This window comes from Petromyzon marinus, chromosome 1, assembly GCF_048934315.1.
Source record: "Petromyzon marinus isolate PM22_M1 ecotype Great Lakes invasive population chromosome 1, UKy_Petmar_22M1.pri1.0, whole genome shotgun sequence".
Classification (NCBI taxonomy): Eukaryota; Metazoa; Chordata; class Hyperoartia; order Petromyzontiformes; family Petromyzontidae; genus Petromyzon; species Petromyzon marinus.
Window position 1 is genome coordinate 3,903,615 of NC_133667.1, and position 26,246 is coordinate 3,929,860.

The 26,246-nt window shown below is 45.2% G+C and overlaps 1 protein-coding gene across 2 annotated transcripts in view; it reads left to right on the top strand.

The window, feature by feature from the left end:
* Positions 1 to 26,246, top strand: part of GNB5 (G protein subunit beta 5) — a 71,237-nt gene that overhangs the window by 17,566 nt on the left and 27,425 nt on the right. For both annotated transcript variants that reach the window (XM_032949495.2, XM_032949440.2), the window contains 4 exons: positions 7,284 to 7,416; positions 11,344 to 11,487; positions 12,942 to 13,033; positions 19,661 to 19,709. In XM_032949495.2, the coding sequence (XP_032805386.1) occupies positions 7,284 to 7,416; positions 11,344 to 11,487; positions 12,942 to 13,033; positions 19,661 to 19,709 (418 nt within the window). The remainder of the gene's footprint in view (positions 1 to 7,283; positions 7,417 to 11,343; positions 11,488 to 12,941; positions 13,034 to 19,660; positions 19,710 to 26,246) is intronic.

Consider the following 26,246-nt stretch of genomic DNA (forward strand, 5'->3'; position numbering starts at 1 on the left):
ACACACACACACACACCTGCCATCACACACACACACCTGCCATCACACACACACACCTGCCATCACACACACACACCTGCCATCACACACACACACCTGCCATCACACACACACCTGGCATCACACACACCTGCCATCACACACACACACACCTGCCATCACACACACACACACATACCTGCCATCACACACACACACCTGCCATCACACACACACCTGGCATCACACACACACCTGCCATCACACACACACCTGCCATCACACACACACCTGGCATCACACACACACCTGCCATCACACACACACCTGCCATCACACACACACCTGGCATCACACACACACCTGCCATCACACACACACCTGCCATCACACACACCTGCCATCACACACACACCTGGCATCACACAAACACCTGGCATCACACACACACACACCTGCCATCACACACACGCCTGCCATCACACACACCTGCCATCACACACACACCTGGCATCACACAAACACCTGGCATCACACACACACACACCTGCCATCACACACACACCTGCCATCACACACACACCTGCCATCACACACACCTGCCATCACACACACACCTGGCATCACACAAACACCTGGCATCACACACACACACACCTGCCATCACACACACGCCTGCCATCACACACACGCCTGCCATCACACACACACACACACACCTGCCATCACACACACACCTGCCATCACACACACGCCTGCCATCACACACACACACACACACCTGCCATCACACACACACCTGCCATCACACACACACCTGGCATCACACACACACCTGGCATCACACACACACACCTGCCATCACACACACACACACCTGCCATCACACACACGCCTGCCATCACACACACACATTATGCGAGCTATATGCTGACACATACCTCTCCCTCGAAAAGACAAAGACCCCCCCCCCCCCTAGAGCCCTTAACAGGCTGTCTGGGCAAGTACTGTTAGCAAGCACCTATGAAAACTGGAATGATACACGAGGGGCTTGATGACCCAGCACCATGCCTAGTCGCATTTGTCTCCCCAGTCGTTATGTTTACACACCACACCAGGCGCTCATTTCACAGACAGTTGACCTAGGTAAGGTCCAGATCCGGTTCAAATATTCGCCACTGTTATTGCTTGTGAGCGGAAATCGAAGTCGGGCCAGTGGATGTGGATGTGCGTGCACTTCCCACTGCACTGCGTCTCCCTCCACCCCCCACTTGCTCACACACAAATACATTGGTCTCATCTTGCCTTAAACGCAACGTGCCGTTTGCAATCACCTATTAGGGCCAACGTGACGCGTTATAGCAGGCTGTTGTGGCGAGTGCCGTTAGCGGGCAGCACCTATGAAGGCTGACACGGCACACGGAGGGGGTGTTGGTGGCCAGCACCGCGCCTGGGTGGCGAGGTTTGCACGCCGTAACAGGTACTCATAGAAGCCCGTGACCGGCTCAGATAATGAATCGTCAACGGTGTTGGCCGCGAGCGGGAATCGAACTCGGGTCGCTGGGTTTGTAGCGCAGCGAGCAAGCCGCTCCACTGCCGCTCCCTACAAAGTGGAGAGGTATATGGACAGCGCCCTCGATGGCCACCTTTGTGCGTCGTGTTCGCACACACCTCACCTCGTACTCTCGTACTTGTATGTAGCAAACGTACTAGAGGGACGGACTGGGTGCATTTACACTCCCCCCCCTACCACCACATGATGTGCACTTCCACGAACATGAACTCGATTTCTGCGTGCGTACGAGGCCTATTGCGATTCCCCCCCTTCGATGCGTCGCATGCGCAGCGTGGTCCGCGCCCATCTTGTTCCATTGGGGAAACTAAGCGACATGTCTCGGACTGTGCTCGTGAACATCAGGCAGATCTGAAACACGGTAGGACCAATACCTAGGCCGTGGCTGATCATTGTTTTAATGCGGTGGGTTCACACGAAATTGTTTTCTTCAAGACGAAGGTACTTTGCAAACCCACTGGCTATAAAGAAAGAATCGTTCATGAAGCCGTCCAGATATCTAGACACAGACGCAATTTCAACCGAGAAGATGGGTACAAACTGAGCAATCATTGGAAGGACGTTATTAACCAGCGTCAGTCATAACTGGCTGTGATGTTTCCATCCGACCTTCCGATGTTAGTTGTTACTTTCGACTCTCTGATTTTACATTGACGGGTTAAATGTCTCACACTGACACAGCCACCGTCGCTCGCGTCCTCGACGTGGCGGTGGCTCTGCGATCTTACATTGACGCGCTAATCTCTCACATTACAATGGCCACCTCCGTACCCTCGCCGTGGAAGTCGCCCTCCGATCTCACATTGACATGCAAATCTCTCACTGTGACATCACTAGCCCCGCCCACTTAGTTTATAACCCTTGGGCTACACCAATTTCAAAGCTTCCGCAGCTTGCCCGTGCTTTTTTCCTCCTGATGACGATTGCTTGTGTTGCGATCGAAACGTCACAGTTTTTTGTAAAAAAAAGAATTATTCTACGTGACGTTACCGAAAGACCCAAAGAATATGAATTCCTGCAGTCACAAAGGTTTTCAGTCAAAATTTGTAAATCACGAAAGTTTTAAGTCAAAATCTAAGTCAAGATTTATAGCTTGACTTAAGTCAAGATTTATAGATTTTGACTTTAAGCTTTCGTGACTGCAGGAATTAATATTATTTGGTTCGTTCGGTAAAGTCATGTAGATGGAAAAATAATAATAAAAAATAGAGTTAATTAAAATTAAATAACAATATTAAATAAAACCACTAATGTAGACTGTTGCATGATTCTGATTCGGAGTGAGTGTACTGGCAGTCTATAATGTAGATTGTAGCCTGGTTCTTAACTTTGGTGAGTACACTGACAGTCTATAATGTAGACTGTAGCAATGGTTATTAAGCTGAGTGAGTGTACTGGCAGTCTGTAGTGTAGACTGTAGCCTGGTTCTTAACCTCGGTGAGTGTACTGGCAGTCCATAATGTAGATTGTAGCCTGGGTTTTAAGCTTGGTGAGCGTATTGGCAGTCTATAATGTAGACTGTAGCCATCGTTATTAAGCTGGGTGAGTGTACTTGCAGTCTATAATGTAGACTTAGCCTGGTTTTTAAGCTTGGTGAGCGTATTGGCAGTCTATAATGTAGACTGTAGAAATGGTTATTAAACTGAGTGAGCGTACTGGCAGTCTATAGTGTATACTGTAGCCTGGTTCTTAAGCAGAGTGAACGTACTGACAGACTATAATGTAGAATTATTATTGGTTCTTAATAACCATTGATACAGTATACATTATAGACTGCCAGTACACTCACCAAACTTAATAACCAGGCTACAGTCTACATTATAGACTGCCAGTACACTCACTCATATTAAAAACCAGGCTACAGTCTACATTAATGGTTATTTATTTTATTTTATTATTCTTTTCATTCACTTTAAAAAAATATGTTTCTATCTATGTGACTTTACCAAAAGAACCAAATATGTTTATTGTACAGTTAATAGAGCTACTACTACAGCCAGTACACACTGCTATAGAGTTAGTATAGCTACTACTACAGCCAGTACACACTGCTATAGAGTTACTATAGCTACTACTACAGCCAGTACAGACTGCTATAAAGTTAGTATAGCTACTACTACAGCCAGTACACACTGCTATAGAGTTAGTATAGCTACTACTACAGCCAGTACACACTGCTGTAGAGTTAGTATAGCTACTACTACAGCTAGTACACACTGCTATAGAGTTAGTTTAGCTACTTCTCCAGCCAGTGCACACTGCTATAGAGTTAGTATATCTACTACTACAGCCAGTACACACTGCTATAGAGTTAGTATAGCTACTACTACAGCCAGTGCACACTGCTATAGAGTTGGTATAGCTACTACTACAGCCAGTGCACACTGCTATCGAGTTAGTATAGCTACTACTACAGCCAGTGCACACTGCTATCGAGTTAGTATAGCTACTACTACAGCCAGTACACACTACTGTAGTGATAGTAGCTACTATCACTACAGTACATACTACTGTAGTGATAGTAGCTACTACTACAGCCAGTGCATACTGCTGTACATTTCCGTACACCCAGCTGCTGCTAAGACCCTCATTCGTGCTATCATCTCATCCCGACGTCAAGGAGGTACCATACCCTTGCTTTCCAAGAGAATGTGGTGCAGCAAAAATGTGGACTCCCCTAGTCCAGTCTGTACGGGATTGAGTGTTCCCCCCTTGCACGTGTGGGTTTTCTCAGGCTCCTTCAGTTTCCTCCCACATGTAAACACTTCACTACTTTCAGGTTAACTTTGGAATTCTGAAACGTATCAAAACTGTAGATGAATTGGGGCCCAGTCATGGGCAAAGAGAAACAGAGAGCCTTGTGTACGGATTTGAACAAGGGCAGGAAGTTGGCAGCTTATGAGAGAAGCAGAGGTGAAACAGCGAACCATCACTGAGTGAAGGTCGACTGAGGGCTTCGACAGAAGGCCCTGGTTGCTGGAGTATAGCTGGCGTGGAAAGGAGTAGATTGAGATGGTGTGAGAGAGGCAGGCAGAGTCAAGTCGATGGATGATCTTGAAGATGGTCGTTTTGATATTGAACTTGATTCAAGTTTGGATTTAGGGCCAGTGGATGTATATTGGAGTGTTGAGGCGATGTGGCCAGGCTTATGATTTCGATACAGTCTGCATACCGTGATGTGTCTTCTATTTTACAACTTTCCCATCTCCCACATACAAATTCTGTAATTTTGATTTAAAGCTTTCGTGAGTGCAGAGACTCATATTCTTGGTTCTTTCGGAAAAGTCACGTAGAAGGGAAACAATAAAATAATTAAAATATATGTAAAACGATATGTTTTTTATTATTTTATTGTTTCTCTTCTACGTGATTTTACCGAAAGAACCAAGAATATAAATTCTGTAATGTTAATCTCCAGCCTCTCTATATTGTTTTACTTTTTTTAATTGTGGTGGTTGTTGGTGGTGAATATATGCAGTAGTGGATGTGGGTTGCGGTGATTGGTGGTGTTTTTTTCATGGAGAATAAGTAATTAATTTGAAGTAATATTGACTGAAATAGTTATGTATTCATTAGAGATTCAACCACAACATGGACACGTTTTGGAGACTTCACAGCTTCACGTAAATAGAAGTTCACTGAATAGATCATCACTGTGTTGTATTAAAATCTTATCACAAGTCTATATTCCAATTATGAGGCACAAAAATAACCAGCCACACGTGGGAGGAGTTGATTACCCCGTTAAACTGAATCCCAGAGCAGCTATGGTGTGCTGCCAACAATATAATCGTTCAATACCTTTACCATTGTGCAGCTAATTATTTATATTGCTACAACATTTTCTGAAATCTAGAAGATCATCATTTCTTACAGAGATACTTTCTCTGGCTTTTTATACCGGCAGCTCTTGATTATTCGGGGTACCAGTGGACAGCGACGGCCTGGTTAATGCGACACATTCACGTTAGGATTAAACGGCCATAAATATTGCGGACGAATGTAGCAAGGGGGTGGTGCGGACATCGACCTTCGTCTTGTTTTGTTTCTTCTGCCGACCCACTTGTGGTCACGTGGGCACCGGATCACGAGCAAGCAGCGGCTCATAGTTAAACGAGTCCTGCTCAAGGTGTTATGGTGGCCAGAGCTGTTGATACCACCGTCACCTCGCCAGCGCAGTGGACACATAGCGACCTCCATGGTCTGCCAGGACAGCCCCCCACCATCTCCTGCCAAGTCTTCTCCTTGGTCATCAGACTCCGGTGACCGTTCCAATGCCTCTCTTGGTGGTAGCGGGCCCTCCTCCATCCTCCACACACGCACTTCCCACCCAGTGCAAACCTTTTTTTGCCAAAGCATATCTACATCACGTACCTGTCATATTATCTTCCTGCTTTGCCACCAAATCCAAAACCACCGTAGCCCCACCACTGACAGCATTCAGAATGATGTCTTTGATCTAAATTATTTTAAATATTTAATCTGTGAATATGTCCCAGAAGGTGTATTTGCAATGTTATGGAAAACTAGAGCTCGTGTCTTGGCATGTGATCATCAGATGGTTGCCGTGTGCCTGAGACAGTTGCTGTAATGTGCTTGTCCACAGGAGTGCATTGCGAATGTGTTCAGATAATATGTTTGATCTTCACTGTCAATGTGGCTGTCCTGGTAGTGCTTCCAAGTGCTCTGTTTTAGTTCTAAATGATGCGGGTTTATTCTCCAACACACCGGTGTGCTGAAGTAGTCACGAATTGGCATGTTTTGTTTATTTGACAAACCGTACTAATTAGCTGTGTCCGCTGGTAGCAGGTTTAAAGACACATTTACATTTATGCGATCTAAATAAAAAAAAACCTTTATGGATTCTAAATTCTGTTTTTATTGTCATGCATTCGGGTTAATCTAATATCACGTATATTTTTTTACCACTTTTCAAATAATTGCACTCGTGTCGTGAAATTAGTTTTTACATCTTCAAACCTGGCCCACGCTTTAATTTAGACGTTACAGAATATTAAAATCATTAAAAGCATAACTTTAAATTAAAAGTTTGAATTGTTATATTTGGCTTTTAATACAAAAAATGTCCTCGTCTTTAAGGGCATTGTTTTATTTGATAATTAAGTCAGGTTGACACTGATAGCTATTGTAGCTGGTTTGGAAGAGGGGTCTCCTCATGGCATAAGAGATCAACTGGCTCCAACTCAAACCCACAGATAATTACCCCTCAGAATCCACAAGCACGTCGGCAAAACCTTTTGACTTTCAAGTCTTTTTCAACAAGGTGCGCAATCCTAATTGAGTAATTTGCAGGTAATATTTTTACATTTGGATTTTTGGCCAATACCAGTTACATCATATGGTTATTTTAGCTATGGGAGGAAACCAGAGAGCCTGGAGGGAACCCACACACACCAGGAGGAGAACATACATACTCCATACAGAAAGGTGCCCGAGTCGGAAATTCAACCCCGGACCTTGATGATGTGAAGTACAGCAGGAAGGGCCTGGGTTCCCCAAACATATGCAGTGTTTCTGGCGAAGTTGTCAAGCATTGGAGGCAAACTGCAGGTGTCCAAACACAGTTGTTTGATAAATAAATGACACGTCAGTTGTATGGAAGGCGATTTATCAGTGTTATGCAAATAGCATTGAAACTGAATATCTAGCGATGCCGTTGATGCTTCTTTAACAAGTGTTTTCTTGTGGCTCCGTATCTTTGCATGGACAGGGGCCTTGACAACAAGTGCTCTGTTTACCCACTGAGCATGGACAAGAATGAAAACCTCGCAGCTAAGAAGAAGTCCGTGGCCATGCACACAAACTACCTATCTGCCTGCTGCTTCACTAACTCCGACATGCAGGTGCTACGCCTGCAGTCATATCCAGTTGCACTCACTTGTGGACGTTATAACGACAATCGAGACTCGCAGGAGTCACGGTGCTTTCAGGCGGGGGAAGGTAACAGCTGATCACATGAACCTTATGGCAGTACCCCGGGGTACCATAGTATTTCGGCTCTCGCGTAATGTCCGTGATGCAGTCTCATCGAGAGCGCTGAGAAAAGCAGATAATGCCTGTGTTGCACACTCGAAATGAAGGAGAGTTGGGCAGGTGCTCCAAATTGAGGGCAGACACATTTATTTTGGTTAATCTGTAGAATGCAACAGCACGTGGTGTCACACACAGCAATCCTCAGCCGAGTCGCCATTAACCACGTGACTGGTGTACTAGTCCAGTTAATCATTAACCCTGCCAGCCCCCTACAGGCCCAACTCAGTCATAACATGCTGGTGTACAAACGTGCATTGATGTACTGCACAGCACATATGGACTTATTAATAGAGTGGTCCATTCCTAATGTGCCACACCTGGATTCCCAATCACCAAGATCCCACACGATCAACTGGTGCATACGAGCGTTCAGGGTTTCAGCGCAATCGTCCTCACTGCGTTTCGACATCGCAGAGTGGCACTGATTTCGGATGATTGGCACCCCAGTCGCGGAGTTAAGTAACACCCCTGGAAAAAATAGTGTCCCAGAAATAACATTTAATTGCCTCGGCCATTTTGTATTATTTGGTACATGGCCACCTAATGCTTCAAGTGCAGCCCAAGTGACTGTGGCTACCTCCAGCACGGGGATTTCCAGGATAATTCTCGTGATGGTCGTGGTGCAATGCCTGTAACCCAGCACTGTGGAGGACAGGGTTGATGGATCGCAATAAATGTTGGGAAACTCCCTTCCTGAGGAGGCGCCATAACCCTGGATATCCAAAAGAATGCAGTACAGGATAAATGTGGACTCCACTCGTCCCATCTGTATGGGATTGAAGTATTTTCTCTGGGTTCTCCGGTTTGTTCCCACGTGTAAACACCTTGATATATAGAGGACCGCAGAGCTAATTGTTGGTGCTGGCTCACCACGTGGTCGCCTTTTCCTACTTGTCTGTGGTTGCCCGCGCCTCTGAGTCGTTCTCTCGATTGAAGAATGATCGACTACTGTGTGGGTTACAAGTTGAAATTGTTCATACCATTACATTTGGCACACAACACTTCGACTTTACTCTTTGTTTCTTTCGGTAAAGTCACGTAGAAAGAAAATAAATTAAATACTAGAATATGACGTTTTGATTGCAACACAAGCAATCGTCATCAGGTAGAAAACAAACCTCGTAAACTTAGAAATACAATGCAATACAACACAGAGTGTCGGCTAACACAACAGTCAACACCCTCTGTGTGTCTATGTGTGTGTCTCTCTCTCTGTGTATCTGTGTTGTTTCTCTCTGCTTGTGTGTCTGTCTGTGTGTCTCCGTGTCAGTGTTTTGTCTCTCTCTGAAATTTAGCAATCTTTGGAAGAACGTTAATCAACCAGGTAGGGTGTTGACTGTTGTGTTAGCCGCCTCTCTGTGTTGTATTGCATTAGATTTCTAAGTTTACTAGGTTTGTTTTCTACCTGATGACGATTGCTTGTGTTGCAATCGAAACGTCGTATTCTATTATTTCATTTATTTTCTTTCCACGTGACTTTACCGAAAGAACCAAAGAGTAATTTCCGCAGTCACGAAAGCTTCACATCAACTTTCGACTGTATTTAACACTCGCATTTGAGAGCCATTAGAAAAAAGCATTAGCTCAGGCCAAGCAAAACATGACATGTTTGACGACGATGAAAATAAATATCCCACTTGATACATCGCCTGCAACAGGATGGAGATACTCATGACACTCACTTTCAACATGCAAAGGATGACGCAACACTCACAAGGCAGTGCTCAAACTGATGACAGCATATATACAACACGCGCGTAAGCTCGTAAGAGTGTGGGCATAGCATGGAATAAGCCTTAAAAACACACACGAGTGATACAGCAGCTGCATTGGAGGTACAAACTCGAACAGGTGAGTTATGACACGACCTTTAGAAAACTCAAGACACTGGAGACAATGAAGACACGACCCTCCTCAAGGTAACCATCACAGCACCAGACATTCAAGGTCGCATAACCGCCTCAAGGCACTCAAAACACTAAAAGATGCTCTGTTGTAACGTCGGTCACTCTACATTAATATTGCTAAAACAATTTAAGGTGGAATAGAAGATAAATGTATGACACTTGGGATGCACTCGATACGCTTGAGATGTTTGTGACTCCCAGATAATGAATACGCTTGGGACACCACACTCAAGGTACCGCCACTTGATGCGTAGATTTGCGACACTCGGTACAGATCACTCACAGTAGACGAAAGAGTTCACGATGCTCGAGAGAACCGAGACACGGGGGACATTTATGCCGCTAAGGGCACAACCGTGAGTCAGAACACGCTCCAGCCAGACTCCAGTCGAAGCTCAGCCACTTTCGTGGTTTGGTGATGCTGAGATTAGGGGTCAAATTCATGAATTGGTAGTTTGTGAAAAATATTATTAGTGGAAACTCTAATCCACGTCGTCGGGGTTCTCCACAAAAGGAATGCATTAGGGGCCGTCCGTAAATGACGTCACGCGATTTTGGACGATTTTTGAGCCCCCCCCTAGTCACACGGCGTCACAAAAAGTCAGACCCCCCCCCCTCAAATATGACGTCACAAAGCTCTGCCCCCCCCCAAAAAAAAATGCTTCAAATCGCTTTAAACTATTGTCATTGCAGTACGTGTTTAATGTGGCGCTGCACTCTGATGTTGTAGGAGAAAACATTTATGAAAAAGTCTATTTAATTAAGTAGAACGTGTCGTCTATATTTAAAGTTGCGCATTTTGATGTGACGTCACATTTCTCAAACCCCCCCCCTCCCCCGCCTCGTCACAGATCGTCACAAATGTCTGACCCCGCCCCCGCCCCCTAGGTGCGTGACGCCATTTATGGACGGCCCCTTATCTAACTGCTGCTTTGCAAAGGGGAGAACGCTTCATAGCGAGTGGGACTAGCGAAGAAGCCACAGTAGGGCTATACAGTAGGGATCACGCCACAACATGCCTTGGTATGAGCGGTTGGGCAGTTCCGCAAGGTTTGTGCAGTTACGGAAGCGATGCCACGTGGCGCGGGAGCGGAAGTGCTGTCGGTTAGTGGCGGCGCTCTGCGTGGTCGCTGAGTGCCGCCACAACCACTCAGTGGTGGGGAGTCTGGCAAAAAGAGAGCCGCGGATAATGTCTTTGTAAAAAAAAAGTTAATTGATCGTTATGTTCGAGGCTGCTTTTGCCTGGGTAGAGCTCAAAATGTTGCTCAAGTTCAAATGACGAGATTCACATTGCAGCAACAACAACAACGTGTGCTTTTTTTTCTTCCCCCCGTTGCTACTCTCCATTTATTAATGTCAATGCGAGCATCATTGTTGTACCCCCTGAGTGCACTCGCCACTGGGCTGTATCCTGGCTGAGGCTTTATATATTAATAACATTACATGGAAAACATAGGGGGAACATAGACATGGAGTAGGGAGAGAGGGGGGGTAGGGAGAGAGGGGGGTAAGAGAGAGGGGGTAGAGAGAGAGGGAAGGGGTAAGGAGAGCAGAGCGAGACATCTTTCATTTTAAAAGGGGGGGGGGGGGGTTAACATAAAGCAAAGAATTGAAAAAAAACTAAATGATGAACGAAGCAAAGTGCCGACTACACCGAGCATCTTCTTGTTTCATCTGATCGTAAATAAAAGAGGCTGTGTCACAACTACAAACCTGTGTCGCAACTGCAAACCTGTGTCGCAGCTGCGAGGTTGCGCCTCAATGTTGTGGCTCTGCCGTGGACGTTGTGGGGCTCTCTTGCGACGCTTCTTCTCCGTGTGGATGCATTAGATTCTGACGTCGAGTGGAGATGGCACTTGCGCACTGTGGGATGTGGAGAGTGGCCAGCTCCTGCAGAGCTTCCATGGGCATGGAGCTGATGTCCTGTGCCTCGACCTGGCTCCATCTGAGACTGGAAATACATTCGTGTCTGGGGTAATCCGGCAGCGTTCTCACGACACCCACACAGCCAGCGACTTCCCAGTAAACGTGGGACGTTATTGGGCCAACAGTGGCCAACGTTGCACGTTTACTGGGTTCTATGGAGGACGTACATGCTTAAACGTGGTGGTCGAGACGAATGACAGACTGGCAGCCAAGGGAGGGAACACTCCCTAGGGGACATGCACCATGTGCAGGTGCTGTTACATCACAAACCATGATAGATGATGACAGCTTAAGCGGGACTTTATCGAGCATTGGCTTGATCGCGGCCGAAGATGGTGATGCTCATGACAAAGTGTTATGCTATAGGATGGATGCATTGTGAATGACAGTGGTGTGAGCCCTAAACAAAATCAGTGTTTTTTTCCCCCATCCTCTCCAATGTATAAACGCCTAGAGAGATGACAGCAGATCGGTAGGCAATAAATAGATATACAGACGGCAGGTACAGTTGTAAGATGACAATATGTATCTTGATGAGATGTATTCAGGAGACCAAAGACAAATAGGAGAGCTTTTCAGAAGGAGTAGAAAAAAACAGGACAGAGATTATATTTCGAAGAGAGACGCAAATGAACACAATGGTCCTTCTTCATAGTACTTAGATATAAAGAAGGGTCATTGGCCTTCTTACCCTTCATCCCCCATGTGGAAGAGCCAATAACCAATACAGGTAGTCCCCGACTTACGATGGAGATGCGTTACGACGACCCCATCGTAAGTCAAAAAATATCGTAAGTCGAAAATGGCCTAGCCTACCCAGGAGTCTTAAAGAATGTTAATAATTTGGCAAAACAGAGCAATTTACAGTTCTGCACTGTATAAACTATATACTGTATGCATTTATTAATTACAATACTGTATTGCACAGTAAAATGTAAAGTAAAAAAACAAGGTAAATTCTTAGCCTAACTATATGAACTGCAATTTCATAGAAAGTTTTTTTCAGGAAACAATCCTATCTGCTATAAAAAAAACTTTTAACATGCATTGAACGTATGTATCGTATCGTGGCAACCATAAAATGAAATCGCTAAAGCTACGTATCATAACATGCATTGAAGGTATCGTAACGTATCATATTGTACTGTACTCATCAAGATTCTGTCCATCGTCTGCATACTTGAACGATGTTAGGTTGTTGATGGCTACATTAACTTAGTTGTCGGAAGAGGAGGATGGTGATGATTAAGTTACAGCATCGTACCTCGCAGTACGCTGCTGCGTTTGCCTGCCGCGCGAAATGTAAAACATTTAACAACTCTGTCATATCGCTGTCGCCATCGTAAGATCGAAATACCGTAAGTCGGGGACTACCTGTATACTGCATATAACCGGGTAATATGTTTCATTATCTGTGCAGCAGAGTTTTGTGCGACTCCAAATTTGCACCGGTGGATCTGTGTCCTTGGTTGCCCCGTATGACCTGGCACTGTGCTTCACAGGGCTGTGACAAGAAGGCAATGGTGTGGGACATGCGCACAGGCCAGTGCGTGCAGTGCTTTGAAACGCACGAGTCTGACATCAACAGCGTAAGGTCAGAGCTGCGTGCTGCACGGGGAAACCTACGCGCGCCCCCAACCCCCACCCACGTTGAGCACCGTGACATACGGTATCACCTCGTTACTCACGAGCGTGCTGTCCGCGATTTTTGAGCCATCCGCAAATCGCATCTGGAACTCTACGCGGCTGCATCGAGAAATAAAGTGACGCGGTGATGTGATGCGATGAAGTGATCAGATCAAATGATGATATTTGTCACGGTTTTTTTTAATAGCCTAGGCAAATAATTAAAATGATGGGTCTTCAAAGGCCAATATCGTTATCCGTCAAAATTGCTCTTCAAGAGCATCTCTGGAATGTACCCCTCACTAATAATAAGGGAATGCTGTCAGCGCTGCCGCAGGTCCAGTTTCAGGAGATGCTCTTTGCGGGTGGGAATTTATTTTATTTTAGTTAAGTACACAAATTTCATTTATTTGCAGGAAGAAAAATGCATCAATTTATCTTGTGCGGGTGTGCTGAATACATTGGCAGTCCGGGCCGAAATGTAAAACACATCTGGGCCTGCGCAGTACGTTGATGGAACGTCCGTTTGTTGGAATGGGAGCCGATTGAGCCACAATGTTGCATATTGTGAAATGTTTTCTACGTGAGTTTTACTCCATAACTCTGATTCGCGACATTTGTGAGTCGATGAATATCAAGGCCATGGCCTGAGCGATTGTATGAATGCAATTGTCCAGAATTGGCAGGAAATGCTTCTTGGGTGAACAATTTTTGTTTATCACGTGACCATCAGTTTCATTTTCTTAAATTTCCATTATTTCCACCTAGCAATAGATGACAACATTAAATAAATAAATAATTCGCATCCGCTGGTGTTTATAATTATTATGTATTTTCTTAAACTGTTCCTCTGAAGAATGTTACGTTGTTCTGCTTCTCCTATGGCCTTTTGGTGTCAGTCATTTATCATCTTCCCAATGTGAGATTTGCCATTTCCTGATTGGCTTAAATCGCCAAAAATGTTGGCACTTGTTATAGATTCGTATTCTCAGTTATCTTAATTCAGCGATTCTCAACCAGTGGGAGTAAGGGTGTAGGCCGCAACATGGATACTGTGCAGGATAAATATTTAATGTGTGCTAGGTACGTCAGCACCACGCTCTGACGACATAACACTCTAATACACAACGTGAAACACAACCTAAAAATTACCAAAGCGCTAAACACTATCGAACAACATGTTAGAACTAAACATACAAACAAAAACAGAACTCCTCAGAATACTAAACAACAAACAGACCTGGTAAGCGTCTCAATTACAGTAGACCTCTTGCTGATGTAACCAACCAACACAGTAAATAGCTTGGGCATCACATCAAACATAAGGGTACATTTCTCAGAACACAATCTCAAATCACAAAAACCACACACTATTCTCTACGCAGCATCAAACGCATAGCTTCATACATCTCCATTAGCAACAGGCCATCCCTCATACATGCATCCGTAACCTCTCGGCTATATTATTGCAACTCACTATTGTTCGATATACCTCAAACACAGCGACAACTCCCACAAATCATCCAGAATAATGCCGCTCGACTAATTTTCAACCTTCCGAAATCATCCCACATCAAACAAACTCTAAAAAAAATGTACACCAGTTCCTAATCTAATGTAGAATACACTTCAAATCCATCCTCTTACCATTCAAAGCAACACACAATCAAGCTCCACCTTGCACCAGGAACCTCGCGCAGATCGAGCGAAGCATCAGATCACTTCGCCGCCCAACTCAAACACCCCTCCAGCCGCGAACATCAAAACACACAGCACCATGGGGGGACAGATCTTCCTCATTTGCAGCACCACACCTCTGGAACAACCTCCCGGAAGCAATCCGCACACTCGACTCCGTCACGGCAACTCAACAACGCTCTGCTGTTACCACTTGCATGCAACGACGAACTCACAACCACAACCTGAAACTAGATTTGAAGTTTTCGTGACTGCGGGGATCCATACTATTTGGTTCTTTCGGTAAAGTCACGTAGGGTAGGAAATAAAATAAATCACGACGTTTCAGCGGCAGGACCACGCTCTCCGACCTGATGTCCGGGACGCGTGGGTTACGCCCAAAACGTCGTGATTTATTTTGTTTGATTTTATACCTACGTGACTTTAACGAAATAATCGAAGGGTATGAACCACAACCTGCTTCATTTGTTTTCCTATTTTAAACAACCATAGATAGTTTGTAAATATATATTTTTCTCATTGTTGAGAATCTTTCTCATGTTATGTAGAGTTTGGGTTTTCATGTTGATGATGGCGTTTTGAGTGGGAGATTTGTGCCAGCAAGGCACCATGCATTTAAACTAAAATATAAAATTAACTTCACTTGACTTACTAACACAAAACACTTTAACACACAACATAATACTCATGCCTTACTAACACAAAATAATTTAACAGACAACATAAAACACAACCCTGACTAACATAAACCGCTCTTATACACATCGTGAAACAACCCTGACTAACACAAACTACTCTTATGCACAACATGAAACACAACCCTGACTAATACAAACCACTCTTATACACATCATGAAACACAACCCTGACTAACACAAACCACTCTTATACACATCATGAAACACAACCCATTTTAGGATCTGCTCCATAGGCGATTTAAACACAGAATATTTTTTTTGTCCTGTTCTCTGTAAGGGGACTTATCTTTTATTCATCTAAAGCTATTTATTTTATACGCGCGTGTGTTTAATCTGGACCTCATTAGAATGATCCCACTGAGACTGCCTATTCTGAACATGCCCAGTGACCTCCGATCTCAGAGTAGTGCTCGCTTGGGGTTCTCGTTAACCTGACCTTGACCTCCTGAAAAAGTTTCACTTTTCGAATTATTTTGTTGCCCATGTTTCTGCTTATTTCTACAATGCAGTTGTTCAGCATCTGCTGATGTATTCATGCATAATGCACCAAGGCTGAGACCTCTTGTTACACATATTTCGTGTTGTTTGACACCTGCAGACAGAGAATATGATGTCAAATGCCGGACCACCCCTGTTGGACTAACATTAGTGGTCCGTAAAACCATTGTCTTCGTGTGTCTGGCAATGCAATGTTGAATAATCCTCGCCAGACTCTTTCCCAGTACAATGAGGATGGAAATGCCCCCCGCCCCCCACCAGCATTGCTACAATCAGGGGCGGAGCCGGGGGGGGGGGTGACAGGGGTGACATTCTGCGTGTAAGTGTACGACACTCGGTCTGGCGGACTCCGTGCCAACTGCATTGTCAGAGCGTGTCCGCCAACCGACGGCGTCTAAGTTCAACAGCCTGACTCTCTAAATGATTCTTGAAATTAAAATTTGTTGAATGTCACCCCGGCCTGAAATCCTGGCTCCGCCCCTGGCTGCAATCAGTGTGGCTTGCCTTATACATAAAGACCACCAAAACGTCCCTCCAACCCTGCAAAAGCTGTCCCGCGGTCGATGCATTTGTCAGGATGTGATGCGGGGCTGCCTGCGGTACTGTCGCTAGCCTCACCCGGCTGTGCGTGCGGGGCACCACCCCTAGCCCCTACCGCGTTACCATGTCTCCGGGTTCCACATCGCTCATCGGTTGGCAGATGGCAGACTTGGCCAATCACTTACAGTTGGTGATTACTCTGTCTTACCTTCGAGGCTCCGCCAACCCCCGAAGGGCCAGCTCCCTGCGGCAGCAGACTGCAATGACGCGGCGTGTTGTGAGCGATGCTGCCGGGGGGAAAGGCTTGCTCTAGTTGGCTGATGATACCCTCGCTGCCGGCTCACATCCACCACAGCGGTGGATGCCGGGGACTCCGGCCCGGTGCAAGGTGGCTGGAAAAATCTTCCCTTTAAAATAGTTAAATCAATTCACCAAAGAACTTAGGTATAATGTCTAATTGGGCATTTGCTCGAGGCCGCAAGTGGGCAGTTGTCTATGGCATCCAGTACCTGCACTCAAACACACATTGACATTACACACACACACACGCATTGTCGTCAGGTATAGCATCATCAGCGTCATTAACATGAGCAGAAGTAACTCTAATTGTATCATATTCTTGGTTCTTTCGGTAAAGTCACGTAGAAGGGAAACAATCAAATAATAAAAAAAATATAAAACAATAAAATTCTCACGACGTTTCGACTGCAACACAAGCAATCATCATCATCAGGTATGAAAACCACAACAATAAATTTTTTTAATTTTTTTGAAAACCACAGGATGAAAACAAATTTGAATTTTTTCTTGCTGTGGTTTTCACACCTGATGATGATTGCTTGTGTTGCAGTCGAAACGTTGTGAGAATTTTATTGTTTTATATTTTTATTATTTTATTGTTTCCCTTCTACGTGACTTTACCGAAAGAACCAAGAATATGAATCACTGCAGTCACGAAAGCTTTAAATCAAAAGCTAATTGTATCGTCGCCATTCATCGTCATCCATCTGGGATGTGTTACAAAAAAAAAAACCTCAACTCTGCTTCACGAGACGGACGTCCTGAAGGGAGATTGGTGCCCGGCACGAGAATGTGGAAATTAGCAGCGTGACTCTGGGGGCCCAGCAGTGCAGATGAGCGCCAGCGGTTGACCGCAGCTATCATGGGGACATTCTGCTTCCTTGTGGACCCCACCAGTCGTTTGTGAGGCCAACCGGCTAATGGACTAAAATAGTTTTTTTGGTTTGTTACTTACGTGAAGAGATGATTGCAAGTCTTTTTTGTATATATAAATATATATTGAGAAAGAACACTCTGTCTTCCCCGTCACAGATAGGAAGGGTTTATTAGCAGGCGGGGGGAAAGTGCAGCTCCAGTGGCTGTGGCTACCTCCATCACGAGGACTTCCAGGAAAATTCTCGTGATGGTGGTGGCGGGGCAACGCCTGCAACCCAGCACGGTGGAGGACAGGGTTGGTGGATCGCAATGGATGTTGGGAAACTCCCCTTCCTGTGGAGGCGCCATAACCCTGGATTTCCAAAAGAATGCAGTACAGGATAAATGTGGACTCCACCCGTCCCATCTGCATGGGATTGAAGTATTTTCTCTGGGTTCTCCGGTTTGTTGCCACATGTAGACATCTTGTTTGTGGATTGCACAAATGTTGGGAATCTCCCTTGCCACGGGCATCGAGGAGGTACCGTAGCCTGGCCTACCGGGAGATGAATGTGAACTCCACCTGTTCCATCTGTGTGGGATAGAGCGTTTCCCCCTTGCACACATGGGCTTTCCCCAGGTGATCCGGTTTCCTCCCCACATGTGAACACTCATTCATTGGTTGATAACCCCTTGATAGGCATGGCTGCCGTTCCTGCTTTTCTGTGGTTCCTCCTCTCACCTCTGAGTCGTTTTTTTTCTTCTCTCTACGAGGGTGAGCGAGTACTGTAGGGGGGCGCATTAACCAGTTCGAATTACGTCTCATTATACGATACCACACGCAGAAAGAGAACGATGGGAGACATTCCCCACTTGCTTGGTTGATTGGCAATTATTCTGGCGTCGGCAGGCAAGGGCGCTGTTCTTCGCTCGCTCGGTGTTCCACATTTCGCAAGATCGGACTTGCCAGGTGTTTAGCAAGTCATTTATTTTTTATTTAAAAAGAAAAACTTTATATACAGTAAATCCTTGGATTGCGAGCATAATTCGTTCCGGAAACGTGTTTGTAATCCAAAGCACTCGTATATCAAAGCACTCGTATATCAGTTGTGATCACGTGATGCTCGGCAGTACAAAGCGTACACGTACTACTCGTATTGCAAGACCCTCGCTCGTTTATCAAATTAATATTTATTTAAAAATTTTGCTCGTCTTGAAAAACACTCGCAGACCAAGTTACTCGCAATCCAAGGTTTTACTGTATATATTTTTTTTTGAATAATATTTTGAATGCAAACATTTCGTGGCTCAAGTTGTTTGCCTCGTTTTGTTTATCATGCTGCAAGCGTCTCCATCATTGGACCTCCTTTGCCAGTACCAAAATATAATCATAGGGGTTTTCCCCTTTTTTTCTGGCAACAAAACTGAAACCTTTTTTTTACAAGGAATCATGTCTGCATTTACCACAATACTTGTGGTCAAAATACAAACAAAAAACACACTCTGATAATATAGGGGTATTGTCCTTGAAACTGATTGGTCCACGCCAGAGACAGCTTTCTTTTGAGCCTCGTCTCAATTGGTGCTAGACGCCTTTTGGCGTCCTCTGGTCTACCACCAATTGAGACGAGGCTCAAAAGAAAGCCGTCTCTGGTGTGGACCAATCAGTTTCAAGGACAATGCCCATATATTATCAGGGTGTGCTTTTTGTTTGAATTTTGACCACAAGTATTGTGGTGAATGCAGAAATGATTCCTCGTAAAAAAAGGTTTCAGTTTTGTTGCCAGAAAAAAAAACAAAGGGAAAAAACCCCCTATGATTATTATTATGTTGAAAGCGGTTGAAATATTTTCGCGTATCACTGTATGACGGTCATCATCACTATCGGCATTGCTGTTGCCATTGTCGGTACGCCATCGTCAACAGCAGTGGTCGCAAGCAGCATTGTAATGCCGCACGCTGTGCCATGCCATGCGGCCTTATTCTGGCGGCGTCTCTTCCTGCAGGTATTACCCAAGTGGAGATGCGTTTGCCACGGGCTCGGACGACGCCACGGTAAGAATCGATATCTCGAGGCCATTAAACATTATGCAATGCCACTTTGGTTCTTTCGGTAAAGTCACGTATGAAATAAAATAAATTAAATCACGACGTTTCGGGCGCGACACAAGCGTCCCACCTCTACTGCGGGCGCCTGCGTCGCGCCCGGAACGTCGTGATTTAATTTATTTTTTTATTTTATACCTTACGTGACTTTACCGAAAGAACCCAAAGAGTATGGATCCCTGCAGTCACGAAAACTTCAAATCTAGATTGTATCATGGAATTTTTTTTTTCCACTGGTTCGGGTGAATAAAGGGAATTTATATTCGCACGTTGCGAGAGTCCTGCCAATATATAGTGCACTATAAAGACGAGGGTTGGAGAGCTGCTGTTGGTGAGGTGTCGTGTGCGCAAAGTGGTCCTCTTGGCGCAGGGGGTTGTCTTCTCTCTCCTCGCTGCTGTGGTGTGAACACCAACAGGAGAGTCTGTCAGTTGCTATCAGACTACCTTCTCTGTTTGAAAGGATAACTTAGGTTTTGTTTATTTATTTAATTGCCACAGATACCAAATGCAGGCCTGAAGGCCTAGCGTTCAAAGTGGCCAGGAAATACTGAGAGTATGAGTGATAGTGTATAAAAATACAACAACAACATATTTATTGAATTGGTTATGGAAACCTTTGAAGGCCAGTTCACTTGTTCAAATGTGGATGTTTGAAAAGCAGGCAAACCAGATGGTGTAACTTTCGACCTCGTTAAAGGAGCGAGACCAAATATCGGATCAAAAATGAGTGCTCCTGTTCACTAAATGTTTACAGAGAAATTAAATTACGTAATAATGGATTGATGCCACATTCGTTATTCGATTAAAAAGGGTATTCAAATTGACTTGAAGATCTTTGTGAACTCAATTTTATAAAAACCGTCGAGACCGAAGAGGGGACAGCACAAGGTCGAGGAAACATTTTTCTATCCTCGACCACAAAGACAAAGATCCCCCGTATAGCCTTAACAGACTGTAAGGGCAAGTGCTGTTAGCGAGCACCTATGAAGGTGCCGGAACGGTACACGAGGGGGTGGGTGGCCAGCACCACGCCCGACCGCCTTTGTCTCCCCAGTGGCGATGTTTACACACCATACCAGGTACTCATTTGAGGCTGAGTCGACCTAGGGGGAGGCCCGGGACCGGTTCAGATAATCGTCACCGGTGTTGGCCGTGAGCGGGAATCGAACACGGATCGTCAGGTTCATAGCGCAGCGCGCTAACCGCTACACTACTGCTCCACCACGTACGCTCCACCACGTACAATCTACCATGTACATGCAATGTGAAGACCATATGACATGCATGCAAGACATGGTGGGAATTTGTGCCTCCCTGCTGTTTGTCAGCACACCTTTGACTTCTATTAAACATCATCGCTTCCATCCTGTCGGCAGTTTACTGTTGTGATGGGGTTTCTCATCATTGCTCTAAAGTGTTGGATTGTAATATGTATATATACTTAGGGCAGTTGTTGAAGATGGATTGTGAACAAAACATGGACACTGATTGCGTGCGTATTTAAGCGTGGAGAGGTGCACGTTTAGGAGTTGCAACGAGAGAGACTTTGACTTTTAAACAACTTTTATTGCCGCCAGCAGCAACAGCACTGGAGGCGACTCCGATACGAAACACACAAAGTCACCAGCAACACAAATAACAAACACTATAAATCCACGCGCTGTGGCGCAAAATGCAGCGCGCACAACACGAAAGAAAAGTCACGTGGTGGTGGTGGTCATCGCGCACGCCACGGTGACGAGTGAGCGCTTCAGAAGGTGAACACGTGGTTTCAGTCCACGCTGGTACAGAGAGGGGCTTGTCCGGCTCCCCAGCGTTCGAAGAAGACGCGCTGCACATCACCGACACGTGTGTGTGGTACGTGGCGTGCTCCAGCCGGAGCCGCGCCTTCAGCAGGCCCCTGAACACTGCAAGCAGCACAGAGCAGCCAGTCAGTGTCACCTTGCAGCATCTTTTTTCCTCGTCCTGTACAACGAGAGAGAAAGTTGAACACGTGGTTGAGAGAAGAGACACACAGTGAGTGGGCTTGGGCCAGAACACGTCGCTCAAAGGGTTAGATAGAATAACAACAAGGTGGCAGCCGAGGGCGGGAATGCTCTCGAGAGCGATGAAACCAGCTGTTGGGCAGGTGCTCGGTGCATTGTTACGTTAAAGCACCGTGCTAGATGGCGATGGCTTGTAGAGTTCTTCTTCCGTCAGCGGATTGATCGTCGCTAACGACGATGACGATGATGATGATAGAAACTTGGGGCAAAAGAGACGATGGAGGGAGTTGCAACATTGAGAGTGCAGGAAAGAGGATCGCAATTCGTGTGTCCTACAGTATGGATGAAAACTCCATCTGGTAGAACACATCCTGACCCAGTGCCTCCAAAGCATTTGGCAGCTTCGGAGGCCAAGGGTGATGATTATGAGGTTGTCACACTCACACGCACGTGCCCACTCTCACGCTCGCAATACAGTGGTCACCCATGTAGCCATTAACGGGCGTGTGTGGCAATTGCTGTTCGCGAAAACCTGTTAATGCATCCACGGCACACGAGTAGGTGATGTGGTTAGGACCACACCCAGCAGCCTTTGTCTCCCCAGTCCTGATATCCACACGCAAAACTGCGTACTCGTTTAAGGCCGAGTTAACTTATAGGAGGCCCAGGACAGGTTCAGATACCCATGACCATTCACGTGTGTGTCTTCCACGTTATAGCAAGAGTGGCATCACAATGACCTCATTCCTCTCTTTGAGCACACAGAAACGATGTGCATCAGCAGCAGCAGCATTGATTATATAAGTATTTATACTGCACCTCCTATGCAGTAGATCCCAAGGCGCCAGAGCAAAGCAGTATTATAAATATTAACTCATTAAAGGAAGTGAATGCAGAGCAAATACAATGTTCAAACACAGTACAATGTGCGCAATATACGCAACAAACAAGAGAAGAACACTTCAAAGGGAATGTACTCGTCACTGCTGGAACAAAATTAAAAAAAATGGAATGATCGTAAATGATGAGTATTTTTTTGGGGATGTTTTTCAGTTGCCGCGTATGTGATGTATTCTAGTGGGACTTCCTCAACCGTGCTCAATGGGGATTTGAGATGGGAAGAGGAAGAGACACTTTACAGATTTCAATTAATTTCATTATCTGCATTTGTTTGTGAATTTGCCCCCACCTCCCCTCCCCCCCACCATGTGGCTACTAATCCGTGAAATCCGTGTGGATAACAGCGATGGAGCGTTTGTGGGAGACCACTTCAGGGTGGCTCACAGCCCTAGATATTTTCGGGTCAAAGGGATATAATTTGCCACTCGACGCGTCCGCGAATACCCACGAATGAGAGGAAATGCGGACCGCGTGTCGTCTTACGGCGGTGTTCTGTCCTTCAGTTGAACACGTGGCAGGCTTTCGCGACCAATATCATCCATGATAGAGGTTTTTTTTGGGTTAGATCGCATAAATATATAAATGTGTCGTTAAAACCCGCCACCACCCGACACAGCCAACTAGCCAGGGTTGTCACGTACACAGAACGTGGCCAATTCGTATATAAGGAACGGAACAAGTGGGATTCTTCACAAATCTGGCTGTCGCCTGATGAAGCTGGTTGTAATTACCGGCGAAACGTCGTACTCCGATTGCAAATGTTGTGGCTTGGCTCTCCAGCACACCGGTGTGCTGTACTAGTGACGAATTGGCCACGTTCTTATTCTTGGTCATTTCGGTAAAGTCACGTAGATAGAAAACAAAAATCTAAATTGAAAACAAAAAACCCACGACGTTTCGATCGCAACACAAGCGATCTTCAGGTGGAGAGAAAAGAGAGGGGGCAAGCTTCCAGATGCAGCTGCTTTATAAGGGCTCCAGAGCGAGTGGGCGGGGGAAAGGGCTGGCACGTTCTGTTTACGTGACAACACTCACAATGTGTAAATGTGGGGCATGGACGTGTGAATCAGAGGAGTTTTCCCAGATCGGTGGGTGCCCTGTATAAAAGGAGTGCAAGTAATAGGAGCACGGATGAGAGGCGTTCTACTCTATTGTATATGTCTATTAGTTTAGGCCTGTGCACTGCATTTGGATGGCGGTGTTATTTGCCGGGTTAAATCCATAAAAGTCTTGTTAACTTCAAGAGAATTGACCATATTGCGGTGCCTTGCAAATACGTAAAGATGTATGTTACGTTAAATGATGAAAACGAGTCAGGCTCAGTACTCTTTAAAAGCCCCGCTCCAACATTCACAGGTGCTGCTTTTAATAGCGACATTTACGGGGAGGGATTTTAACAATGAAGAATACGTTGCTTGAAATGTTCATCACAACACTTGCTATGTTCGTGAGACGCATTGTAAATGTGATTACATTGCCTGGTTCAACTATGCGTGGTCAATTAGTGGACTGAACCTTCGGGTCATATATTGAACATATTCAGGAAATCTAAATCCGCTTCCATCCCAGTGTTGGCATAGGTCGATATCAAAGTCTCGAGCTACATGCCTTTTATTGGACATCAAAGGCACTGCAACATCATTCTCAAAAATAGACAGTTGCGTTACAAATGTATGGTTCCAATTCACCTACATTTGCAAACTATACACACCTTATTCTTGGTTCTTTCGGTAAAGTCGTGTAGAAGGGAAACAATACAATAATTAAAATATAAAACAGTAAAATGCTCACGACGTTTCGACTGCAACACAAGCAATCATTATCAGGTGTGAAAAACAGCAAGAAAATTAGAAAAAAAGTGGCGGTTTTCTCTCAACGTTACCACCATGGACAGCGATTTTGGCAGTTATTCAGATGGCGAGTCCATCTATGTTTGGAAAAGAGGAGGGGGGAGAGGAAGAGAATGGTATGCGGTCTGAAAGTCACCGTAAGCGTGAACACAATTAAGACTCGAAATGGTTGATCAAATCCACACACAACACAACTTCTACAATTAAAAGTTCAAGAAATGCGCAAATGTAAGAACATCCTACCCGAACGAAACTATCGTACGGCAGATAGTGAGGGAAAAAAGTATTTGATCCCCTGCTGATTTTGTACGTTTGCCCACTGACAAAGAAATGATCAGTCTATAATTTAATGGTAGGTTTATTTGAACAGTGAGAGACAGAATAACAACAAAAAAATCCAGAAAAACGCATGTCAAAAATGTTATAAATTGATTTGCATTTTAATGAGAGAAATAAGTATTTGACCCCCTCTCAAATCAGAAAGATGTCTGGCTCCCAGGTGTATTTTATACAGGTAACGAGCTGAGATTAGGAGCACTCTTAAAGGGAGTGCTCCTAATCTCAGCTTGTTACCTGTATAAAAGACACTTGTCCACAGAAGCAATCAATCAATCAATCAGATTCCAAACTCTCCACCATAGCCAAGACCAAAGAGCTCTCCAAGGATGTGAGGGACAAGATTGTAGACCTAAACAAGGCTGGAATGGGCTACAAGACCATTGTCAAGCAGCTTGGTGAGAAGGTGACAACAGTTGGTGCGATTATTCGCAAATGGAAGAAACACAAAAGAACTGTCAATCTCCCTCGGCCTGGGGCTCCATGCAAGATCTCACCTCGTGGAGTTGCAATGATCATGAGAACGGTGAGGAATCAGCTCAGAACTACATGGGAGGATCTTATCAATGATCTCAAGCCAGCTGGGACCATAGTCACCAAGAAAACAATTGGTAACACACTACGCCATGAAGGACTGAAATCCTGCAGCGCCCACAAGGTCCCCCTGCTCAAGAAAGCACATATACATGCCCGTCTGAAGTTTGCCAATGAACAACTGAATGATTCAGAGGACAACTGGGTGAAAGTGTTGTGGTCAGATGAGACCAAAATGGAGCTCTTTGGCATCAACTCAACTCGCCGTGTTTGGAGGAGGAGGAATGCTGCCTATGATCCCAAGAACACCATCCCCACCGTCAAACATGGAGGTGAAAACATTATGCTTTGGGGGTGTTTTTCTGCTAAGGGGACAGGACAACTTCACCGCATCAAAGGGACGATGGACGGGGCCATGTACCGTCAAATATTGGGTGAGAACCTCCTTCCTTCAGCCACGGCATTGAAAAATGGGTCGTGGATGGGTATTCCAGCATGACAATGACCCAAAACACACAGCCAAGGCAACAAAGGAGTGGCTCAAGAAGAAGCACATTAAGGTCCTGGAGTGGCCTAGCCAGTCTCCAGACCTTAATGCATAGAAAATCTGTGGAGGGAGCTGAAGGTTCGAGTTGCCAAACGTCAACCTCGAAACCTTAATGACTTGGAGAAGATCTGCAAAGAGGAGTGGGACAAAATCCCTCCTGAGATGTGTGCAAACCTGGTGGCCAACTACGAGAAACGTCTGACCTCTGTGATTGCCAACAAGGGTTTTGCCACCAAGTACTAAGTCATCTTTTGCAGAGGGGTCAAATACTTATTTCCCTCATTTTAATGCAAATCAATTTATAAAAATTTTGACATGCGTTTTTCTGGATTTT